At 31.8% G+C, this 24,989-nt stretch overlaps 2 protein-coding genes across 7 annotated transcripts in view; one reads left to right on the top strand and one right to left on the bottom strand.

Moving 5' to 3' along the window:
• The first annotated feature begins 1,853 nt into the window (after positions 1-1,853).
• LOC126848623 (leucine-rich repeat protein soc-2) lies at positions 1,854-10,802 on the top strand. 2 transcript variants are annotated; one of them, XM_050589634.1, is made up of 4 exons: positions 1,854-2,566; positions 8,030-8,173; positions 8,330-8,497; positions 8,804-10,802. In XM_050589634.1, the coding sequence occupies exons 1-4, from the start codon at positions 2,413-2,415 to the stop codon at positions 8,965-8,967; spliced, it is 630 nt and encodes a 209-aa protein (XP_050445591.1). In that variant the 5' UTR covers positions 1,854-2,412; the 3' UTR covers positions 8,968-10,802. The 2 variants fall into 2 exon arrangements, with proteins under 2 accessions (XP_050445591.1, XP_050445592.1); XM_050589635.1 differs by lacking the exon at positions 1,854-2,566 and adding an exon at positions 6,197-6,332.
• Positions 10,803-11,658: 856 nt separating this feature from the next.
• LOC126848610 (formin-binding protein 1-like) overlaps positions 11,659-24,989 on the bottom strand; it is a 34,500-nt gene continuing 21,169 nt past the window's right edge. The window contains exons 3-11 of one of the 5 annotated variants that reach the window (XM_050589614.1): positions 23,103-23,153; positions 21,571-21,877; positions 21,118-21,264; positions 20,462-20,818; positions 18,092-18,124; positions 16,614-16,921; positions 16,198-16,383; positions 15,450-15,586; positions 11,659-15,063 (exon numbers count right to left, since the gene is read on the bottom strand). In XM_050589614.1, the coding sequence (XP_050445571.1) occupies positions 14,906-15,063; positions 15,450-15,586; positions 16,198-16,383; positions 16,614-16,921; positions 18,092-18,124; positions 20,462-20,818; positions 21,118-21,264; positions 21,571-21,877; positions 23,103-23,153 (1,684 nt within the window). In that variant the 3' untranslated portion in view covers positions 11,659-14,905. The remainder of the gene's footprint in view (positions 15,064-15,449; positions 15,587-16,197; positions 16,384-16,613; positions 16,922-18,091; positions 18,125-20,461; positions 20,819-21,117; positions 21,265-21,570; positions 21,878-23,102; positions 23,154-24,989) is intronic. The other 4 variants (XM_050589616.1, XM_050589615.1, XM_050589617.1 and 1 more) reach the window with 4 other exon arrangements.

The raw sequence follows: 24,989 nt of genomic DNA, 5'->3' as shown, positions 1-24,989 counted from the left end.
TTTGTGTGAGCTTAAAAAATATGCATGTGTTTATCTTGATCCAAAAAAACCTTTATCCAAATCTTGATTGGTATATCTTTCATTAATTGTGAATTGTCTCATCAATAATGCATCTTTCATAAATCTTCAGCCATTCATAGAATTTACCTTTTCATTCTAGGATAATTTTACTTTGGAAAATAAATTATCAATTATATTCATATCTATTGGCTTTTACTTTAAAATAATCAGATTTTTCTAAAAAAAATTCTTGTTATCATATCTCTAAAAAACGCACACAGAAATATAGATAGATAAATACGTTCAAGTGATAAAATGTACGTTCGTTTATGTGAAATAAAGCGACGAGATAAGACAATAGAGATTTGCGGATATCTATAAAAACAGAGACAGTTAAAGGTAGTCGATTTTCTCTTTCTTCGTGATCGTGACCTAAAATTAAATGCGTTGTCGAGTCGCTTTGTGCTGCGAGAAGCTGTGGCACTTTTGGCAATTTCGCAAATTTTTCCAGACATATCCACGTGAAATATTACAGCTAGATATAGTGACGCATTTGGTACGATTTCCGAAATATTAACCCGAATTGCGCATAGTAAACTAAATAGCACGTAGTGAGAATAATAAATATTTATGGCGCGTTTTAAATCTTTCTGCCAAATATATTTTTTATTATATGTTGTTTATTATCTTACAAAACAATTTTTACAAAACAATAATACTGGCGGTGAACGTAATAAAATATCTGATTTATATTATATGATTAATTATAAATATTATATATTTATATGTATACACAATAATTTTATAATATATTGTGTTTTTAACTAAGAAATATTTTAAATGAAATCTTTAATGAAAAAATAATTCTTGATGAAAGTGATAAAGTGAGTAGCAAAAAAAAACTATGTTAAAATTTCTTTGTTTGTAAAGCTATGTAGTTGAAAAGCTCAATGCGCGTCAAGACTGACATTGGGGATTTTTTGTTCCGATATATATATAATCCTGATGACTTGATGCTTTTTCAGCTCGTAATTGCGATGTGGCCACACCGAGATGAATCACATTTTACAGAGCGAAACTGAAAATTGAATTCGATGAATTTTTCAGTATTTTTAAATTCTTAAGTTCTTTATATATTATGAATCTCTCTCTTTTTATATTAAATACAATTTGATTATGCATCTGTCAAATGGAAATCAACTTTTGACAACTTACTTGTACATTGAAGAATTTTTTTAGACGATTAAAAAAAAAGAGAAATTTAAGCAGATTTTAAAAGTCTTATTGAAGCTTTTATTAAAATTGACTCTCCTGACTGTCTGTTTGTAATTTTATCGTTAAAGATTTTTTTCTTAAAGAGGCTATAATAAAATCATGACAAAAATACTACGCAAAAATCCTATTTTAGAAATCTTAAAAATGCTTAAAAAGACAAATCCTGAAGACCCTCAATGTAATAAGAAAATTGTCACAATTTTAACACGATGGAAAATGCATCAAACTTATTAACTTTTTTCCAATCTTTAAACAATAATTTATTTACTAATAATTTTTGCTTTTGTCTTTTCGGGTATGTGTAGAAAATGAAAACGCTGAAGAAATCTCAAAGAAACTCTGATATAGCAGGAAAACCTTGACAATTTAACGCGATTCTAACGCGGAAATCCCGACGTCGAATTTGACAGTCTGCGCGTCGCGCGTAGTACCTGGCTGTTTGTTTTCAAACAAAGAGAGAGACAGTAGTGGTCGCATACACGCGCAAAGTAATCAGCTGATTCGAGACGCTTCCCTGATGGCGGGGGAATCAGTGAAAGCTTAAATAGCACCGCGTGCACCGCGTGCGGGCTAGTGTCGAACTCGAGTCATCTGAAGCGATTGTCGGTGATAGTCTTCAGGTACATTGAAATACCGAGGACTTTCCGCAGAGTTCTTGGAAATCGCGCAGGAAGTCGGCCGAAATTGCTGAAGTTCACTCGCGAGATCGAGGATTCTTCGAGAAAGAGTCGTCTTCAAATGAATTACATCCGCGAAAATCTTGAAGAACTTGTGTTCTAGTAAACGCTGAAGAAATTGAAAAATTTGTATCTTTTCGCATTTGGATGATATTTGAAGAAGCACGCTTCTTACTGTTTTAATCAAATTCCTGATCCCGACATTCAATCTTTGATAGTGAAAAGATTCGCAGCGACGAATTAATACCCAGTGCAATATAAAAAAGGATAACAATTTAGGTGAAGCTTATAAAATGTCCTCGTAGCGCTTAAGAATCAAAAGAAAGAGATTGAAAAAAATTATTCTACAAGGGTGAACTGTTCTTCGATAAGTTTGCGAGGATCAGTGCTGATTTCGACGACAAATTCAACGACATTCGCGCGCTTTTTGCTGTAAATTGTAATACGGAAGTGAGGAATCATGAAACCGCCGTACAATGAAGAACCCGTGCAGCAGATCTCGCAGGAACAAGGCGAGAGAAATGTCGCGATGGCAGTCTGCGTACAGCTTGCCGGTCGCGCGATCATCAGGGTAGTTTCACGATGTGAAGAAGCCCAGGATAACTGTAATTTAGGTAGGTCGAACAGTCACAGGAATGTCTAAAAGGCATCTTTTTTGTTCAAACGTACAAAGAACGTTCTGAATCTTAGCTAACTTCTTAGATGCCTAAAATACTTCTTGAAGAAGTTCTTCCGACATTGAAAAAAAGTGTCTTGAATTTTTTAAAGAAAATTTCTTTAAAAACTTAAAAATTTTTCTAGATTTCTAGAAATGTTTTAAACCATCTATTAAATTTCTTGGCACTGTCAGTTTCAATGCTGGAGCACACACAATTTTATATATTGACTTCACAAATGTTTGACAGAAAATCTTTAACTTGACAGATTTTTGACAAATATATTATTTATTAAATATATTTATTAATAACATGTAACATTACCGGTGTCTAATTGAAGTTGTCCGAAGGAAATGCTTAACTATTTCATCAAGGTAGCCGAGCTTATAAATACCATATGTGTATATGTCCAATATACTTCCTCAATCGAGATAACTTCTATCTTCCTATCATTAGTCTTTTTTAGATTTTTATTGTTTAAAAAAAAAATAGATTTGAAAAGAGTTGTGTAAAGTTTGAAATTTTACACAGATATAGATCTCTCATTGAAAAAATATATATTCAAATATTTGTCAAATCATAAATTTATGGGCTCAATTTCTCTCAAAAAAATGCAATATTAAAGTTCTACCAAAAATTGAAAATCTATGACTCGAATTTGGAGCGGAATCAAGAATCTGTGAAAAAATTAATAACGATCTGTGATAAAAACTTGAAAGCACATTTGTGTATAGATGGATATGAATATTATTCGCAAATTTAACTTTTGAATTTAAATGAAGTACCTAAGGTCAGTGATAATAAAAAAAATATAGCGTACAGGGAATCTATGTTATCAAAAATCTTTAGTATCAAAGATCTGATTATGAATATAATCCGTGGTACTGATAAGTTTCATTGTCAATCGCAATAATGATTCATGATGGTAAAGATTTATAATATTACAAAGTTATATATATATATCATAAATCTTTGATTAAATATTTTATGATAGTTTCATGAATCTCTGAAATTAGACATATAATTTCTATTATAAATCTAACAATAAGCTCTTTCTACGATATATTTACATTACTTATCAGAGTGCATGATCACAAAGGATCGTAAATCCTAACGACGCGTTTTTGCGTTAAATTCTCTGTCGCATTAATCCCTAATCTTATCTGATGCATTAGATGATATGATATCGATGATTCAGTTTGCTTTGCACGGCTAATGAACTCTCCTACTTTCTTTTCTTGCGGATACGCCATTTATACGATATTTTCTCACAAATGCAACATTATCGTTATACATAGAAAAAAAAACGAGAAATAAGTAACGGAAAATTGATCGATGATTGCCGAGATACCAATATGTTACGATCTCTTACTACGATTTGACAAAAAAAGCTATAGCATAGTTCCGTAGAAAGTACGGATCGCGTAAAAGTGATCATATAGTGTATGGAGAACATATCCGCTTTATCCTCTCAATGTTATTAATTGAATTTAATCTTGATAAAGTTAAAAAGACAAACTCAAAATTATATTATAACGAGAAAAAAAATGTGACAGAAATAATAAACTAATATAAAAACTAATATAAAAACCAAAAAAAGTTCTGGTGTATATTTTATATAAAATAAAGTATAACAAGGATAAATTAAAGTAGGCATAATATAACGTAATTTATCATAATTAATTTGAAAATTAACCAAGAGTGTAGATTTATCTGTAAACTGAGCCGCGAGATCTTGTCGCATCAAATAATATAATTAAGCTGACATGAAGTTCCTGATGGAAATGAGCTAAATGAGAACGGATAAATAAACAGGTGGCGTTTCTCGAGCATCAGCTCGGATAAAAGTGAAATGCTCGCTTCGTAACTCTCCGGCATAGATAATTGACTGGATAAACATTGCGTTACCCAACACACGCGTCCGGTCTTTGTCTCTTTCCCTCTCACATATCGCGAGCATCGCGGAGCGGTAATCTTCGACTGGCTCGACTGATCGCGCGCGTGTATATCTTCGGGACACCCGATGCACATGCGAAAGGTCGATCTCGGAATAGTAAAGTGGAGCCTTGGCAATGCCGATCTGCGCACTCTGAATTCCAAGAGCCTGCACCTATGTATTCTTCGAAAGTCTTTTTATTATTTCATAGTCTCATATATCAAAAACGGGATGTATATTGTGTGGCACGAATAGAGAAACAAAAAAATACAATGTTAACGATAAATCTCCGCTAATACAGGCCTTTTTATTCAGTTTCTTGATTCTTTCAAGTTTGAGTCATAAATTTTCTGGTTCTGTAACCATGATGTGTTGATGATTGTCATTTACATGTACGATTGAAAGCTACAATAATATTTTTTTTGTGCTTCAATATAATTTAGTTTAACAAAGCTTGGGTCTGTCATTGTTTGAAAAAATTTTTATTCTTAATTAATCGCATTCTATTTTTCTATATTTTTTTTCTATTATAAGAATATTGCTAAATTTTCAAATCTTCATCAAAATTAAACTTTAAATACAAAAAGCAATCCTTTTAAATCAGATTAAAAAAAAATTGAAATTGGAATATAAGATTAAATTAGATTCAATATCTTCAATTGTGCAATGAATAATGTAACAAAATAAATTATTATTATTACATAGTCGAGACACTAACATAAGAATATGCGCGTTGCTTGCGAAAGGTCCTATGCTAATCCTGAGATACAGGACTTTTCCGGAGACGCAGAAACGCAGACGCGAGAAGTTTCCATATAGGGTATCTCGCGACCTTAAACGGCAACTTGCTCTTTCTCTATCGGGCTTTTTTATTTTTGCCACTTTGTGGCAAAAGAAAGAAAATAATGATTCCATGCATATTAATGAATCACGTTTACGGGAGCAATAATGAAAAGTAACTTTCAGACTAATTTTACAACATAACTTTCATACTTTCATCCTTGTTTAATTTATTTTTTATGCGAGTTATATAAAATGTCTCGTAACAGAATATATTTCGGGCTCAAGTACTTGTTTTTGTGATTACTTGAAATTTAAAATAAAATAAAATAATTAAAATAAAATAAAAAATGAAAATAAATTTTAAAGAGTCAAAAGAGAACTTTTTTAGAACAAATTTTTTAAGCTTTTTGGGGGAATTTAAATAATTTAAGATTGCTCCTTTAGATTTTTCATTGAGCTTGCACTCCTATATCTGAAAATTTTTGATAAAAAAAAAATCACACAAAGATTTTTAGACATTATCTCTTCTAAAAAAGGAATTTTATCAAATCAAGATTAAAAAATCTTTCATCTTCTCCTAAAACAATAAAAAAACAAATAATGTCATAAAAAACAAATAACTATTCGATATCAATTATCACATTTATTATCCTGCCATGTATTATTTTTAAAAAATCATAAAAATTTTAGTTAGATAAAAATTGTTAACTATTTACAAAATGTGATATTTTAAATTGATCTTTGAAATCGATATATAAAATAGTATAAGACGCGCATTTCGCATTTTCCCGATTTCCACGGATTCTCTCGTCGATTTCTAAAAGAATGAGTCGCGACGATGATGATCAGCCAGGTGGCGAGATTTATCTCGGAGAGCACGCACAGAAATAAATGTTTCCGACAAGCAGACGGAGCCGTGAGTCAGTGCGGCGACGGGCTAGATGGCGAACGCCGTGACGAGAGTGATTCTGCGTTGCGAGGAGGCGCAGGAGAACGAGAACCTTGGTAAATTGCGGGATTCGGTGAAAGCGTGGATTCTTTTTTATTCCCTATTAAAGTTTGGCAAGAAGAATTATTTAATACGCGACAAATTAATCGCAAATGTCCAAAGTTTTCGCGTATGTACTTTCGTTTCGCGTTCGTGCACAACCACCAGGAATTACGAAAATTACGAGCAGTATAATAGTATCATAGTATCAATCTGAAGAAATTTGTGATTGCACGGTTTTTTCACATCAAGTTTATAAGTTTCAATTTTCACATGTCTTTCTTCGCTGAATTAAATGCATATAGTGGTCTTTTAGTGACCTCTCACTTCTTAGACACTAAATACAATTGAATAGTTATTATATTGTAATAAAACTATAAAAAATATGAAAAAAAATCTTTGCTTTTATAATAAATTTCTTTCCACATTTATTGATAATTTTCCCTTTTTATTATAAATTTTATTATAAATTATATCGTGCAATAATTTCTCACACATCACATATACACAGAAAAATATTATACATATTATATTCAAGTAACAGAGAGAGAGAGAATATTATTTGTTTTAAATATTTTATGTTTTATATATATCTTATATAATTATATAGATTATAATTAAGATCATATAGATTATATATATATCAGTTTATATATATTAATAAGAATTAAATTAAAATATAAATTCCATTTGCTTACTATATATATACAGAGTTGATAGAAGGAAACTATACATTTAAATGAAGATAAAGAAAAATAAATTAAAATTAATTACCCTTTTTAGCAATAAAATAATATTTTTTGTAGTAAGCAATGGAATATGAACAGGAAGGATATAACATATTATTCTTTTCTTATTTATTTTGTATGTTATAAATTCGTACACGTCGACTTCTTTTTGCTCGATTTTGGGAAGGAACAAATTGATATGTTTATTTGTCGGATTAGCAAATCACAATTCCGTTATTCATTATTTCCCCGGAATTGTGCGCCTCATAGTTATTAATGTAAACGCGATGATTGATAAATATATAACGTGAAATATACGTTTGTTTCGTAACACGTTCTCGGCTGCCGCGATCGAGTTAGCGTCAGTGTCGACAGTCTTCCGCACTGAAAATCGCGTTGGAGAAAGCGTGAAACGCAGCGCGGCCGATGTTAAGTAGCACTTTCAACCCATCATAGGCACGATGCACCGTGACTAGTGTTGTTCCGCGTCTTTTTTTTTGGATGATAGAATACTTTTATAATTTCGTTATTAAGGTTCGACTGATGCTGCCGGTACCTAAGCACAGAGAAATTATGCCATCTCAATTTACTTTGAATCATATAAAAAGTTTTATCTTCTATTCTGTCAGTTTATGAAATATAAAATGTTCAGAAAATTTAATATTTTTAAAAAAGCGACTTTGTGCCGTTTCTATTTGATTCGATGAGTAAAAAATTGTGCAATGCACTTCTATTACAAAATGCGAGATCAGACTCTGTGGAATAAATAATTTTTTATTATATCTTTTAAAAAATTCAAAGTTTGTTACTGAAATTTATGTTGAATTAATTAATTTTGTTATAAGTCTTGAATATAAAATTCTGACAAAAATTTATAATTGTATACATTTTGAATAACATTAATTTTAATGACTAATGAGTTTCAATTTATATTTATTTTTTTTTTTTTGGAGATCTTATCTTCTCCCATTTTTTTTTTGTTTTAGACTTGTCAGAGTGCCAGCTGATGCAAATTCCGGACGCTGTCTATCATTTAATGCGACACACGGAGCTGAAGACATGCGACCTTTCCGGAAACGTGATCACAAAGATCCCAGCAAAGTTCGCCGTAAAGTTCTCGCTAATTACCGGTGAGTGATTAGCTGCACGGGATAATCTCGTTATGCCGTTCATCTCTTGTAAGTCTTACTTTTGCAAAATTTGCGCTTTGGCGTTCTCGGTGAGAAACATTCGCGGAAAATTGCTCGTTGCTCAACAAGGCATTTTGTTGTACGCATTGTTCGCAGAATTAAATTTGAGTCACAATCAAATGAGCAAGCTGCCGGAGGAATTGGCCGAGCTGCAGGCGCTGGAGAGACTCGACATCTCGCACAATACTTTCATCGCTCTACCACCTGTCGCTTGGCGGATACCGCAGCTCAAACGGTTCCTCGCCAACAACAATTTTATTATCGGTCAGTATCGATAAATTTATCATTACATCCGAGATCGATATCGAATATCATCAAATCATTAGCAAATCTTGTGACACCTAAATCATTCTTCGAGAGAAGCGCTTTATATATAGTATTACAGTGTATCAGAAATATATCAGATGCATTAAAAACCTTTCAATTCGCTATAAGTGAGCGTGAATAAATTCAATTTCTAATGCTACAAATAAATGAGAAAGGATTAAAATGTAAAAGAAGGGATTCCCAGAATCCTGAACTTATGGATTCTCTTAATCTCGTGTTAAATATATCTCATTGATTTCGCAGACGTCGATGTTGAGAGACTCAGGCACGCGCCCGTCCTGGAATTGGTCGATTTGCAGGCAAATCCGTTACCTTCAAGATTGCACGACCTTCTGCGTACTCTATCTGGAATCAGAATTGAGCTTAGTCCTCGGCAGATCGAGGATTGGGAAGACTTGAACGTCTAAATCGTTTCCTGCGCGAGAGTAGCGGTTTCGTGGATGCTGACGACCTTATCTTCTTTGAAGATTGCTCAAGAGACTTCGCCAGCTAGAAGTAGAATCGATATATTTTGTACAGGACCTATTGAGTGATAACGGGTACGGATCGTTAATCATAGCGATCCGATTGTACTTTTTGTAAATGTCACTAGCGATTTGTATTTAATTATCGTGAATCAATTGTATCGATCTCGTGATCGAGATCGATTGATCCTTCTGTGTTTCTTTTATACCGCATGGATTTTTAGATTTTATCGCAATACGAATCACGAGCGACTCTATTGTGGTACTTAAATATATACTTTAATAAAATGAAGAAATTCAAGAATTCTTGGATTCTTGATTACGTGGCTATCAGAGTATCGGCAGCTTTGAATTTTTGAACGTCACATCTCTAATTTGCTCGAATCTTTGAATTTTCTTTTAATTCATATTTATGCGATCTATAAAAATTGTGAATCCTCGGAGTTTAAGATTTAAAGAAATATTTAAGTTAAGTAACACAACGAAAATTTTTTGGGATTCTCTGAAAAATGTATCGTTTATCATAAATGAAAATTGTATTGATTGTAATTTTTACGTAACTCGTGTCCGATGATTTACGGACAATTTATTGCTATGAACTGCCGATTTATATATACACATTGTGTAATACAATCTGTCTAACACAATATTTTGCACTCGAGTGTCATATAATATAATAGGGAAAATGTCATAATTTTGCATGTGCTTTGACATTATTACATATATTCATAAAGTATATAATGAAATACTGTACACAAATAAGAATTGGACTTTTTCGCAAACATTACGTTCTAACAACGTATTTTATGTTTTATACATATTTATAACTCGAGCATAAGAAGATTAATGTCTCACGTATTGATGACGTTCGAATAGAAAAGATTTTATAAGATTGTATATCTTTCGCGAGTACAAAGGTGTTAATAACGATGGAATAACAAGAATTACGACAGAAGTACGATTAAACAGTTTAACGTTACTAGGTGTCTTATGAAGAAACATAGATTTGCAAATCCCGCGAAATTGCACGCATTTTGCGTATGTAATAACGCGCATACCAAATAGCACGTTTATAATAATAAACTTGTTTTATTCTCTCTGTACTTTTGCTCTAGTCAATTTCTTATAAATAAATGATTTCGAGATTTACAGACACATAATTCTGTCGATTCTCGAATTTATCTATAGCATCCTGAATAATTTCACGAATTCTTTGAATTTATGAATCCTTGATTTCCAAAACTTTTAATTGCGAAAACGTAATCCATAAAACTATTGTGTCCTTAAATCTATAGTTTTATTTTATCTATAGTTTACATTCTCAGAATATTCTATAGAAATTTGAATACGAGTGTGAGACATCGTAATATAACAGCACAAAAAGTACGAGAGCGTATTTTTAAAATCATATTTCGCAAGACCTGTTCCTAGTCTACATATTTATATCTATATTATTATTATTATTATATTGCAATTTGTATTTTAAGTCATAATTGTATTCTCATGAAAAAAAAAACTCACATTGCAAATCGAAGAATTATCAACACTAAATTTTATGCTCGTTCAATATTTTGCAATGCTTGATATATAAATTGTTATAAATTTTTTGTACAATATATGTATATCATAAATATATTATATGTAGAATTTTGATAAAATAGAAATTGTGTCAATGGATCCAGATAAAGGATTTTAGTCAGAGATAAACAATTTTAGAGTCGTTATAAATTTGACACATTCTGTATTATATATACAAAATAAACGACCGAAAAAGGAGAGCTAATTTTGATATATCATATATATATATATATATATATATATATGTCACATACGATGTAAAAACGATTTATTAATAGAAAACATAAGTGGTACACGCATTTATAGAACGCTACCTTGATTCATTGAAATAGACCACATGTATACAGAGTGTCTCGAAAAACACGTAAAAAAAATAATTTTTTTGCAATTTAAGTCGAGTATTTAATAAAATAATATCAAAATTGCTTTCTTATCTATATATATTTTTGTTTTGTATTTTGAATAAACTTTTTGCCTTATAATTCCGATTATATTAATTAATGTTATTAAATATTTAATTAATTCTTCTCTTTTACAAAGTTAAATTCATTATGTAGTTTCATTATATAAATATAGAGTATATTTTTTATTAAAAAATTTTTATAAAACATATTTCCCTCATTATAAATAAATATACTCATCTAACTATATGTCTAACTATTTACTATCGTTAATATTTCAGTTACAACTTTCTAAATACTAATTCGTGCGATATTATAATTGGCAAACGTTAATTAATATAGTATGAAAATTGTTAAAAATTTTGTTGAAATATACAAAAATATCGATGTATTTTCATACAATAGGAATATTATATTCATGGTTTATAATTAATAATTATCATTTTTATATATTTTTTTTATTTTTATATAGTAATAAAATCGTAAAATTTAAACTACTTACGAAACAAGATGCAATTCTCTCTCTCTGAAACGAGATTACTCGAGTATTTTAAGCATACATTTTCTATAAGAAAAATATTAATAAAATCATAAGAAAGGATTGTGGATGCAAAAGGCATAAATATTAGCCACAAATGTATCTGAAACAGATATATTGGTTTAGTACTTGTATTTTTTCAATAGTAATAATAATAATGATAATAATAGTAATAATAATAATAAAAATAATAATAAAATATATAATGAGTCGCAGAATTATCTACAATACTTGTTCGCGTAGAAAAAAAATCACAAAATATACATAGAAAGAACACGAAGTTAAACGTGGCGCACAGACAACCTGTTATTTTATCTTAACAATCGGATAGTTCCCTCATTTTCGCCGTTAATGAATCGGAAGCAGCAACCGTGATAATGAACGGAGCAGAAATGCATGAGATGATTCAAATGAACGATCGATCATATTTATACGTGTACTTGCATATATCTGGTTATAATGAAGCTACGTCTTCCCTCTCTGTGATGATCAAATATAATATTTATATATGTATAATATATACATGTACATTCAAAATGCGCGAGAAAATACGGCTATATGATTTCCCGAATTTCGCAAAATTAGGACAACATTCTCACAATCGCATACGCGCGGGCTTTTTTCTCCAGAAACACATACATCTCTAGAATAAATTTCAAGATTCAGTGTTTTTTACAGATACTCTATTCCATTTCGGCAGTATCTGATATGATAAAGAAATGTCGTAATAACAATAGAACGACAAGTTGACGTGATTTTACATCCTTCGATAATCGAAAATATTAGAGAATTGCGTCAATTTGTCGTTATGTTTTTTGCAAATGACAATTTTATTTTAAATAATTTTAAAGAATTGTAACGAACACAGCTGCAGTATATCTGAAGTCTTAAAAATCTAATTCTGTCCGCAACGGAAAAACCCTCCCCTGTCCGCTGCCGATTCTGGCACTCTCGTCTCGTTCGCTCGCACTTCCATATATCCCTGGCGATATTTACATAAATCTATCGCTAATTGAATTCACATTCAGGCAATTTTTTAAACGCGATATATTATCGATCTATTGGGACTTTTGCTAAATCAATGTTATACGTCTCAAATGTCTTTTTTCATTGGTTCTCGATTATACATGCTTTTAAGTTAATCTTCCATCTTTAAATGTTTGAATTCAAAGATTTATGAATTGATGAATCTTATCACAAGGATTCTTTAGAAAATTCAATTTCATAAATTCTGGTATATTTTAGATATCTAAATTTAACGATCTTTTATTTTTTACAGAAATCTCAAATTCTCGATTCTCAGTCATATATTCACGGATCGTTGAATCAAAAATCTTTTAGAAATCTTCGATTTCAAAATTAGAAATACATATGGAGACATTACGATTATATAAATCGTTTATTTTGTAGAATTTCATTTATTATATGGATATTAGCTTTTATTATTTTTACTATTCTTAAATTCCGTTGATGTCACAATTTCGAAAACTTCTTTCATAATTCTCCTTACGTAAATTCTTGGAAATTTTGATTACGAGTAAAAGTTTCTCAGTTTTGCTTAACTCACACAGCTATGACAAAACTCGAGCGAAGATCAATCTCGTGTTCTTTCAGCGTGACATTGAGTCATAAAGCAGTTGGTTGTCTCTTATGATGAAAAAAACGATAAAACACTTCTCTCGTGCAACAACGGTTACAATACAGTCATTATTAACTTACGAGTGACGAGTAGGCGAGGCGCGCAATTATTATTACTAAGACGATTACTTTCTTTAACAAGGTTGTTAAATGTTTTGCTCGTGCATAGCTACATGAAAAGGGAACATCATGTCTCGAGAAATCGTGATCATATTAAGGACCGTCATATCCATTGACATTGAAGAAAATCTCTTGAAAGAGACTTGGCGATTTAATCTTCAAGTAGCCGCCAATTGACTGAAGCGATACCCAAAACTATCATAAGTGTTTTCAGTTTGGATAGAGGAGTCTTTTATATTTCTAACCAGAATATTGCACTATGTAATTTTCGTCACTCGGTCGATTCATTAGCGATTTTTAATAAAATAATCTAATAATTAAATTGTTTTATTCTCTGTTATTTCCACTCGTGCATCTGCTCAAGGATTAAAAGTGTCATCTCACAATTGTGTACAACTGAATTTATATATGATTGAACATAACGCTATCATACAGATATATAAATTCGACCCTTACCTGGATTCTGTTTCCTGCCGTAAATTGACTTGGGGCCACCGCAAGCCCTTCGTACAAGACTATTATTTTAAAATTAAAAAAAAATTTATTTACACAGTAAAACGTAATACACAGTCTACGAGAGATACAGTATTTCTAAATAAAAACTTTCGAGATTAATAATAATTATTATTATATCATTAATTAATTAACTTTGACACATTTTAACCGAGCGTAAAGAGACGCAGAGCCATCATGGCTTTTCTCGCGCGTAAAGTTTCTTCCCGCGATAAATAATAATATAAGCGCAATATTTAATTTCGTAATTATTAATTAATAGTTAACAGCCATTAATATCAACTTATAATTTCCAAATTCGGGAAAGGCTGAAGGGCCGCCGCGATCCCTTAAATGAAATCGCACGATTAGGACGAGAATAACTTTAAATAATACATTCACTATCAATATACCTATTCAACAAATAATTGCTAGAATATAATTATTATTTAACAAACTATTATTATTAATAGTTTCGTACATACATGAGAAAGGGCTGCGGCATCCTAAATAAATCCGGATAAGGGCGAAATTTTTTCTTAAAGACCTATAAAGCCCAAGAATGAGCTCGATTCTAACGTTACTGCGCTTAGATTGATTGATCACAAAGCGGGGCGTATTTGTTCGCATCATATCGTTCTTTCGTTCCTTTCCGATCGATCGGTCGATCGATCGATTGAATAGGAACCCTCGAAAGAAGACTGTGTTAAAGGTAATTCATGCAACATTCGTGATTTCACCGAGGACATTGGCACGCGATAATTCGTTTCGGCGGATCCTTGGGGTTCTATTTAGATTGCGAATCCTAGGCTACGATTCGTTGATATATCTTTCTGGTCAACGTCTACTTGTTTGCAAACGATATTTGACAGTTCAGTTCCAAAATTTGTAAATGCTTAAATACATTTTTTTTCTCAAATTTAAGAATCCTTCGATTTTTCCTTTCCGTCTATCGATTAGGCCTGTAATCCGCTGACGTATCTCGTGCCAATTTGACGAAAACACAGATTTTCGAGTCTTTAACGGCACTGAACGTGTCGCGCGCGCCTTCGTTAATAATCTCCTTCGTAATAGTTCGCGTTGCGTAATTCCTTTAACAACTTAAGAGAAGTGGCTAAGTGTTGTACAGGTGACATTCTATGTACGAAGTCGGCACGAAGCCCTCGATCGGTTGCGAAATGCGTCGCACTCTAGTCCATCCGTCTCCCTGGTCCAATTCGATCATATACAATTCCTCGCCATCGTACATCGGTATGGAACCTTCGCTGGTTGCTGTAATATAATAATTCCTCATTAGTTAACAATTATGATAAAGATAAAATAACTATTTTTTTTGCCTCTTTAAAACTTTTATTCTTAACATCTACATTTTTAAGTCATATACATTTTTATGTATATAAAAATAGATATACAAGGATTTATATATATATATATATATATAGACAGTGTCTACTAGAGAACAACAAAATTATTAGAAACAAATTAAAAAACAAAAAATTCTCGATTCTCAATAAAATTTCATAAGAATTTTCTAGGTACAAAATATATTTTTTGAGGAAGTAGACACCCTGTTATATAGAATTATTGTAGAAAAAGATGATATTAATATTTAATATTAAAATTAATTTATTATCATAAATTTGGTTCATAGATCTCACCATCGAAAGGATAAAGCGCCCGACATGTTCCCAGTGGCGGTTGAGCATCCACCTCGTCATGGTAATATTCCTCGCAACCGCTGCCGGGTAGCGACGTTCTCGATTCGCCGAGACCAGATTCCGGGCTATTCGTGGAACTGTGCATCAGTACCATAAAGCGAACACCGTGGCTATTCGTCTAGTGTAAAGTGTCTAATCTACTTGTTTTCAAACTAAACGTTTTCGCAGAGTGAGAAAAGAAGGAAAAAAAAGGAAAAAAAAGGAAAAAAAAACAATGACTACATCGCGATGTCTGATTTGAATAAACGAGTATAGTATGATAAAACTTCATTCGTCGCATTAATTATTTGATATAGGTAAAATGACTCACATTGTAAAACCTTTGTTATCTCCGTTATTTATGTTCATTAGTTCTGATAAGATAAGAGTGATTAAATAAAAGCTGAAGATATTTCTAAACGTGGATTTATGAACCCGAATTATAAAATAAGGTTTTTATGAAATGATAATAGAATATATATATTGTGTGTGTGTGTGTGTGTGTGTGTGCGTATGCGCGCGCGTGTGCGTGCAGCATAATAATAAGTAATCATAAAATATCAGATATTTGTGAGAAAACGGTGAAAACAACGATAAAATACTAATTTATAAATTAAAAAATCTGCGAATTTTAAAAGTTCTGAGAGTTTGATGATGTATTGATGATTTTCTGTGCGTTATCCCATTTCGTATATTACCAATAGCTTACCCATGAGTCGGTTGTGGTGTGCCTGGTGCGCTCTTTTTATGAACCGGTTGATTTGCGTTACAGACACTCGAATCAGAAGCGGATCTCGAAAGGCTCTCTTCGCCGCCCGAGTGTGAACCCCTTCGTGAACTCAACGGTCTCGTCGCCGAACCGTTAGTAGCAGTTTTTCGCGCTGCCTGGCTTGGGCTGAAAGCACAAAGTAAATGCCGAACTTTTTTTATTTGTTGATCTCTTTGATGATTTTTGTGATAAAATTGTAGGATAATGCAAAAGGACATATTCTATATTAATTATATTAAAAAATTATGCATTTGAACATGTTTAAGCGTAATAAAACGAGTCACATATAAAAATAGTTGGAAAAACAGCGAATCAACGTATAGATCCTTTCACAGTTTCAGAAAAGCTCTATTTACCTAGATAAACTGACGCCAGCGCGCATCGCTTCCTCGAGGTAGCCTTGAAACTTTGTCAATTCAGCTCCGAGTTTATCCAGTTTGTTGCTAGACTGATTTAATTGTCCCTCTATGCTCATCGGATCTCCGAGGGCAGGATTCTGCTCGTATACGCCCTTCATTTTCATCAGGCCGTCCCTCGCCGCCGTTTCTTGCTGGATCTTCGCCTGGATCTCGTCCAGTCGTTGCTGCAGTCGCTTTTTCCGTTGATTCGGTGGCAAATCGCTGCAGTCCTCCTTCGCGCCGTCACCATAGCCAGGCACATTATTCTGGAATTTCTTATAATAAATGTCGATTCCTCGGAAAAGTTATTTAACTAATATATATAACTTCCTGAGACCCGAGACTTCCTTCGCAGTCAAATTTTTATAATATTATCAAATTAATTATTAAAATATAAAATTAATACAACAATTAATAGTTTAACATAAATTTTCTTGGAAAATTCAATGATTCAATTAAAGACATGTTTCTTAAATTAATAATTTACTCAATTTTAACTCATGTATTAAATTTACAATATATATATATATATATATATATATATATATATATATAATAACAACTATAACGCATGGAAAAACACTTTGTAAAATTATATTTAATTATAATGTGAGTATACACACACACACACACACACACACACACACACACACACACACACACACACACACACACACACGCACGCACGCACGCACGCACGCACGCACGCACGCACGCACCCACGCACACACACACACACACCTTGTATGATCTGGGTCTCAAGAAGGTAACAGAAGAAAAGATAAGAAAGCTTGGGAACACATTTTGTTGCAAGAGCAACGCGTTTCGTTAAAGATCTGCAATCTTGTTAGTGAACGCTAGCATATACAAATTTATATGATTGATGAACAATTCCAATATTCAATATCATTCATTATTTTAAGCAATAATAGAGAAGGTGAATAAAATGTATTCTCTGCTATAACAAAAAAAAAAAATAATAACGTTTAAAAGCTAACCCTTTTGGTGCTAGATTTGGGATAATTAATAAATAATTAAAATTTAATATAATTGTAATTTTAAAATTCTCTCGAGAGAATCTCGCGTATTTATAAATTCTTGATTTTATGAAAATTAAATTCTATAGTTCCTAAGTTTCACAAAATTTTCGAAACTCTCCAACTTCGTAAACATTAATTTAGTTTAATTATTATTTCTTAATTAATCTATAGATTTGGCAGCTATAGAGATTTTCTCAATTTAATTTTCTACAAAATATAATTAAATTGACGATTAATACAATTCTACTCTTATAAAGAAGCAATCACACTTATGTCATCTATTTACTACTTTATTTAAAGAATAAAGAAGACGAGCAAGTTGAGCACTTGTAAGCGTTCAGCAAAGCACCAAAAGGATTAATCGAAAACTTGGCCGTTGAATAAAGAAGGACAGACCTTTAAAGCTATGCACACCTCGATCAACTTCTGCTGTTCGCATGAAACAAATCCCAAAAGCGTATCATTCAGCGAATGAATCAGAACGCACTTTCAGCAATAGCAGGAGCGTGAGCTCAGAGAATATCATTTCGGAAACGTTAAACACAAAAACAGTATAAAATATTTTACTTACGTCATAATATATAAAAAGAGCTGAAGAAGAGACGCATTTATTATCATCTCGCATTTAAAAAATCTAACTGTAAGTTTGCTGCAGTTATATATTTATTAATTTTAATATTATATTAATAATTTTATTTTAATATAATATTAATTGAAAATTATTTTCTCTCAGTTTTTCACAAATTAAGATTTAATTTAAATACATTACAAATTATTCTATATCAAATGTAATTTAATTTAGTTAAACAATAAAAATTTAATTAATCTTATAATATTTTGTAAGTATTATAATTAATTACAGCCATATACTGATTAGAATTAATGCAACTGCTGAGTTCACGCTCTTTTAACAAGACACTTCAACGTCGCATATAATTTATCTTCAGAAGAGAAAGGCAGGTAAGTAATCGATATTATGTACATAATTACGAGCGAAGAAGCGATCTACGGAGTACTTACTAAATGTGATAATATCCCAATTCATAGCCCGTGATGATTGGAAACAAGAAGACCACGGGCAGATTGAACCATCCACCAAATTAATAGAAAGTATACAAGAAAAATAAATTACGCGTTTTTCGTTATGAGGAATCGAGCAAGAGAATGATTGCAAATTGTAGTCGAAAAGTATAATGTACAAAAATAGAAAGAAAAAAAGGAAAGATACAATTGAATTCAATTCATCGCAATTTTCTTATATATTGAAATTTATTAAAAATCTCAAAAACCATTACTTTTGGTTATATTTATCAGGGTGTCCTACAAAGATTGTGCCAACGCTCGGGTAAAGCACAGTAAACTGAACAGAAAAGTCCTTTACCATTTTTTGATCTGAGCTTTCTTTTCGTTGTTGTACGATGTTAAAGTTAGCTAATCAGCTCCTGTCTATACAACAGAAAGCTATCTCGTTACTCCGACTCCTGACGTCCCTCCTTTGTTTCCCGTTGTAGACAGGCGCTGATTAGCTGACTTTAACATTGTATAACAATGAAAAAAAAGCTCAGATCAAAAAATAATAAAGGACTTTTATGTTCAGTTTACTGTGCTCTATTCACTCACGAGCGTTGGCACAATTTTTGCAGGACACCCTGTATATCTATAAATTTAAGTAAATTTGAAAAAAATATTTCGATTCTCAGAATATAGCTATTTAAAATCAAAACAACTATAAATATTTATAATAAATATATTATTTTTTATTTTTTTTTTATATTATCAGAAAACACAAGGCCTCGCCTTGAGCGTTAATTATAATTTTCAAAATTGTTTTATCAGCAAGTTTATATCATTAGATATAAGTTTGGTTCAATATAAAAGTGTTTTCGACGAAGAGAATTATATTATATCGTAAAGAATATAGAAAGTATACAAAGGAAAAATCGTTTTAAACAATAATTTTAAAATTGTTTCAAGTAATCATAAATCATAAATAATAATGCGCAAAACGTATCTGAAAAGTTGCTCGTAAATAACGTTATTATAGCCAATTGAAAGTATGCGGAATCTACTAATATACATGCGCAATAGAAATTTGAGTGCGTAAAAAAAGTTGCAGGTCTGTCGGCGAATAAAGAATTGCACAAATATATATACATAAATTAAATCAAATAATAGAAAAACGACGAACTTAAAAGAATTTTCGTGCATGCTAAAAAAATATTCTGCAATATTCCCTGCTTATCCTTTCCTTTTCGCGCGAATGCAATGAATAGATAGATTATATTAGCTTTTTTTTTGGAATCGTGCAAGTTTTAGACTTCCAGAATTGTAGAAATAATCATAAATTATTTCTTAGGATATTAGAAAAATTTACTAGATTTAACTACGTAATCTATGGGAAGAAAAAAAAAAAAGTATAGAATCATCACAGACTCCATGACTTTAAAATTAAAAAATAATACATGCATAAGGTGTTCTAAAATGCTTATCTTAATAAAAATTTATAATTCAAATGATTGATAATCGTGCGCGTGTTATCACGAGTATAGAGTTTACCTTGCATTTAATAAAAAGTCTAGACGGGATCGTTAAGAAAGAGCTCCTTAGATACATAATCGCTAATCATTAATCTTTTAAAATCTCAATAAATTCAAAGACATTCCAGCCTGTCTTACTATATTTTTTTCATCTTTTCAGGACCTCTTATGTCACGCTGAACCAACGGCATCGGAGAGTTCGTAATGCATAACATAGAGGGATAGCTACCTTATTGCTGCTGAAGATCCCAAAGAGACCGACTCTTTTCTTGATCTTGCCGCCAGAGACGGTGCCCTTGACCGTAAGATGATTGTGAATCGGCTGCATGACCGGCTGGGCCAATTGGCTATTGCTATCGTAATTCTTAGCGACCGATAGATCTTCGAAGGGGAAATCCCCGGGTGGCTGAAAGCCACTCTTGTAGCGTTCAATCACTAGCATCGTGTCCTCCTTCTCGTTGATCTCATTCGCCGCCTTCTCGATGCCATCCAGGCACTGAGCGATTATTGGCGCTACCGCCCGCTCGATTTCCACTGACTTCATCATGTAATTTCGCATATTTTTTATCCTCTTCTCGTCCAACTCCTGCGACAAGAATACGATATATAGAACGAGAATCAACTGCGACAAATACGAAAAACACGATCAATAAAGGCAAATAGAACATTGAATTAAGAAAATTTATAATTTTCAAGCTTGTCAAATCTATAATTATTTTTTCGAACTTTCCTTTAAATATAATAAACAGTGATTTTGAAACATTCCTTATACAATAATAAAGAATATCTTTTTAAATAATTAATATTGTATAGAATATAAATAAAATATAATAAAACCTAGCAAAAACGCGGACGCAATTGCGTACAGTTATGTCAAAACAGTACCTGAAGATGCTGAAACACTTCCGGCATCGCCGTGTGGTAGTGTAACGTCTGCATGTCATTCGTTTTTTGCAGTTGATTCGCGTACTCCGTTTTCGCCTCCTCGCTCTGCTGGGTCTTCATGGTCATATTCATCCTCTGTTTCTCGACCTAATCATTACAAAAGAATCGATTATTATCGAGCGCTTAAAAAATCATTAATTATTAAAATTAAAAGAACTTGTTTAATATAATTATACTATATTTAATATAATTTTATCATAACACATTTCAACCTATCATTAGAAAAATGACTCAAGATTTTTACTATATATTTTCTTGTTATCAAAATTATTACTAAACTCTTTATTTCAATCACTGTATCTAATCGAAGCTGAAACTCCTCCAAAGGTAAAGTCTATTTTATGATGAAAAGCTATGAAAGGAAGCGTAACGATAGCAAAACTAATCACGTACCTCTGCTCTTGAAAGATTGAGATCCGCGTCTGCTCGCTGATAATTCTCCACAGCGCGCTCCGCCTCACGGAAGGCCTTCTCGTAGGCCTTCCTCGCTCGCTCTAGATTCCCGATCTGACCGGCCAGGGTGGCCATCAGCCGCGCACCCTCCTGCAGATGTTTCTTGCGGTCCTCTTTGAAGTCCTTCACTAAAATGTTGAGCTCTCGCAGAACGTTACCCTGGAGGTTTTCCGCGATCACCTCCCGCTGGCCGGCTTGGTCGTTCACCTCGTTCAGCTCCATCTTGAACGCCCGGCAAGGACTGTACCTAGGAAACGCAAGTTCCGTTCTGCTTTTCGTTCTTCTGATTTTTTAAATGTCTTTACATTCTTTATTTTAATTTTTATTGAATTGATTACTTATTTACTTGACTTTGTTCATTAAATAATTTGCTTTCTATCACTTTTTAATTAATTACTAAATTATCGCCTAACATGCCAAGATATGTTCATTTAGCTATCTTACACGATTTGCATTTCATGTATATGTAAGCGACTGTCTTAATTATAGATAAACTGAATAGATAATTGGCCAATTTAACATAATAGCGTTTCTTCGTTAACTGAACACAATCGTTACGCCTAGAGAAAAAATAATTCCCGATCCAAAACACCAACGCAAATTTGATTTTTCAGAAAGTCTAAATCTCTATCCATATGTCGATTTAGTGTACTTGACTGAAGAAGATCTCTCTTGCAAATTACTGAACTTATAAAATATCACACACACCCACTCCGCGAGATAATCAAAACTGCTCTTGTCCTTTATCAAGATCCGCAGAACGCATTAGCAAAAAAGAAAAAATTTTTCGTTACGATGTACAAAATTCGTTTTACTTTAATCCACTTTTGTTTCAATTCATCTCTTATTTTAACCTTGACCTAATCACGCTCTTATGCGCGCTTAATTATTCGCGTGGTGCACCGAATCAGAAAATTAATCACGATCCCGCGAAACTCATGAAATCAAAAATCTGCAAAAGTTTCGCATAGGAAATATTCACATAATATTTTGTTTTGATAAATTTTTATTTGAATTTTATTTGAATTGCATTTGAAAATATACAAACCCAGAGGCTTGTACATTGTATATACAACATTGTATATTTATAAGAAATATATGATTACCATATCATAAGAAGCATGAGTTTGAAAAATCTAGATCATCATATTTATATGATGCATGTTTTGAAGGAACTAATTACCTTAACAAAAGATATAATGTTTTTATTTATCATGATGTAGTATCCATTTCTCACTTACAAAGTTCTTAACAATCTTAGATAGGTTCATTGAATGTCTATGCATGTATACAAAATATCAAAGAGTAATAAATATGTATTTAAATCGCCCACGGCTGATGGATAAATTACATCGGATGATCTGAATATATGTTTGTTATTCTTTGATGTTTTGTATACATATACGGACTCAATGAATCTATCCGAGATCGCCGGTAACTCGAGACGAGAGAGTATGTAGTTTCATACTTACTGATAATCCTCCTCCTCTTTCTTCTTCGGTTGATAGCTCTTCACGAGACGTCTGCAACAAAAAAAAAGGAGAAACGAGATTATTGTTGCTCTTCTCACGGAGATGGAATGATATCGCAGATTATTGTCGGGAAGCCTCATACAATTGGCAGGAACTATTAAATAACTCGGAAATGAATCGACCGGAAGCGATTTCTATACTACTGTGCTGTTCTCGTTTATAACAATAACTTTTTTTATTTAGAGTAAATTTTTTCTTAAAGAAAATATTGAGCTACCGATAATTTTTATGCAATCTGACAATTTACTTTTTATTTTCAGATAAATAAGTAATAATAATATTATTATATTTTAATCTCACACGTTATCTTATCTACAAGTTTTATACATTAAAAAAAAAATTTTGTTTATTGTGCAAAGTAATCTGATAAGTGTATATGGAACGATAAATATACAAATAATCATAATTAATAAATCAGTATTATTGAAATTATATATTTGTGATAAGAATATTCTGTAAAGCGTATTGTGAGTATTTTAATCAGGTCACAAAAACAGCTTTTACAACAACATAATTACGATAAAATATAATATTATATTCTTTTGAAGAAACCACTATCAATTTTATAGTTTTTACATGCTTGATTTCTTTTTGTATTTATGACAAGAATTTTTTGTAACTATATAGCGAATTTTTTAATCAGGTCACAAAAACAATTCTTAACAACAACATAGTTACAATAACATATAATAATACGCTTTTGAAGAAACAACTATCAATTTTACAGTTTTCACACGCTTGATTTCTTTTATGGGGAAAGCTATTCTCGTATGCGTATTCAGGAATTTACATGCAACATAGAGATCGTTCTGACCCATTGAAGTGCATCAAGGATTTAAATCACGAATTGTGACTCGCAATAAATGAAGAAAATATCAGATCGCGAAAGAGAGAGGGATTAATTTCGATCGCGGCGCGAATTAAACGGATCCGGGGGCGTGCCGTTTTAATTTTTACGATACGTCATGTCAGACTATAAATACACTATCGAGATGAATCTTACATAGCCTTGATATGAAGCTGCGCGAAGAGGATTTCAAAATGAAGAAAATTAAGAAGATACGAGTGATTTAACTCTTCGCGAATAAAATTGTTTAGAATAATTCATGATAAATTTCTATTATTATATTAATTAAGAAACCGATTCGGATAAACTTTTTCGGCTGTACAGATATATTCGTATTTTACAAACTTTATCCAAATATCCAGATGATGTTCCGTTGTCCAAGTGTGCCAAGATAAAGATCCAGATATTGTCCGATGAACTTAAGAATTATTCACGCGAGTAATTTTTTTGCAAATATTTTACGAGTACCTGGTGTTGCGGTAACATTACGTTACACAGGGTAATTTTCCAATTATTTAACGACTGGGTAATTTTTTAAGTATTTAAGTTAAGTAGATATAAAGTCGAAGATAATTTTCCCTGAACCATCCTGGATATCCGTCTGCTGATTTTGCGCGATATTTTATACGAAAGAGAATCAAGGAACGAGATAATTTAAGATGTGAAAATTGCAATGCATTAAGATTAGAGACGCGAACGAGATGATTCATATACAACGGCGATGATCCCGTCTTGATCAACACATATTTTAAGAATCAACTCGATTCTGAAGAATAATCGTCGTATATCTTCTCATCAAACATGCAAATTTATAACTGCAAATTTATATGATCTTTAATTAATATAACTATTCTATTATGTGTGACAATAATAATTATATTATAGTATCATTATTATTTTCCTTAAAAAAATACTTTTCTTAAAAAAAGGCTCAAATCATATTTCAAGTCACAAAATGTAGAGTTTTTAGACTTTAATTA

The sequence above is a fragment of the Cataglyphis hispanica genome, chromosome 4 (assembly GCF_021464435.1).
Source record: "Cataglyphis hispanica isolate Lineage 1 chromosome 4, ULB_Chis1_1.0, whole genome shotgun sequence".
NCBI lineage: Eukaryota > Metazoa > Arthropoda > Insecta > Hymenoptera > Formicidae > Cataglyphis > Cataglyphis hispanica.
The sequence above is the reverse complement of the archived record's forward strand: the minus strand, read 5'-3'. Positions and strand labels throughout refer to the sequence as shown.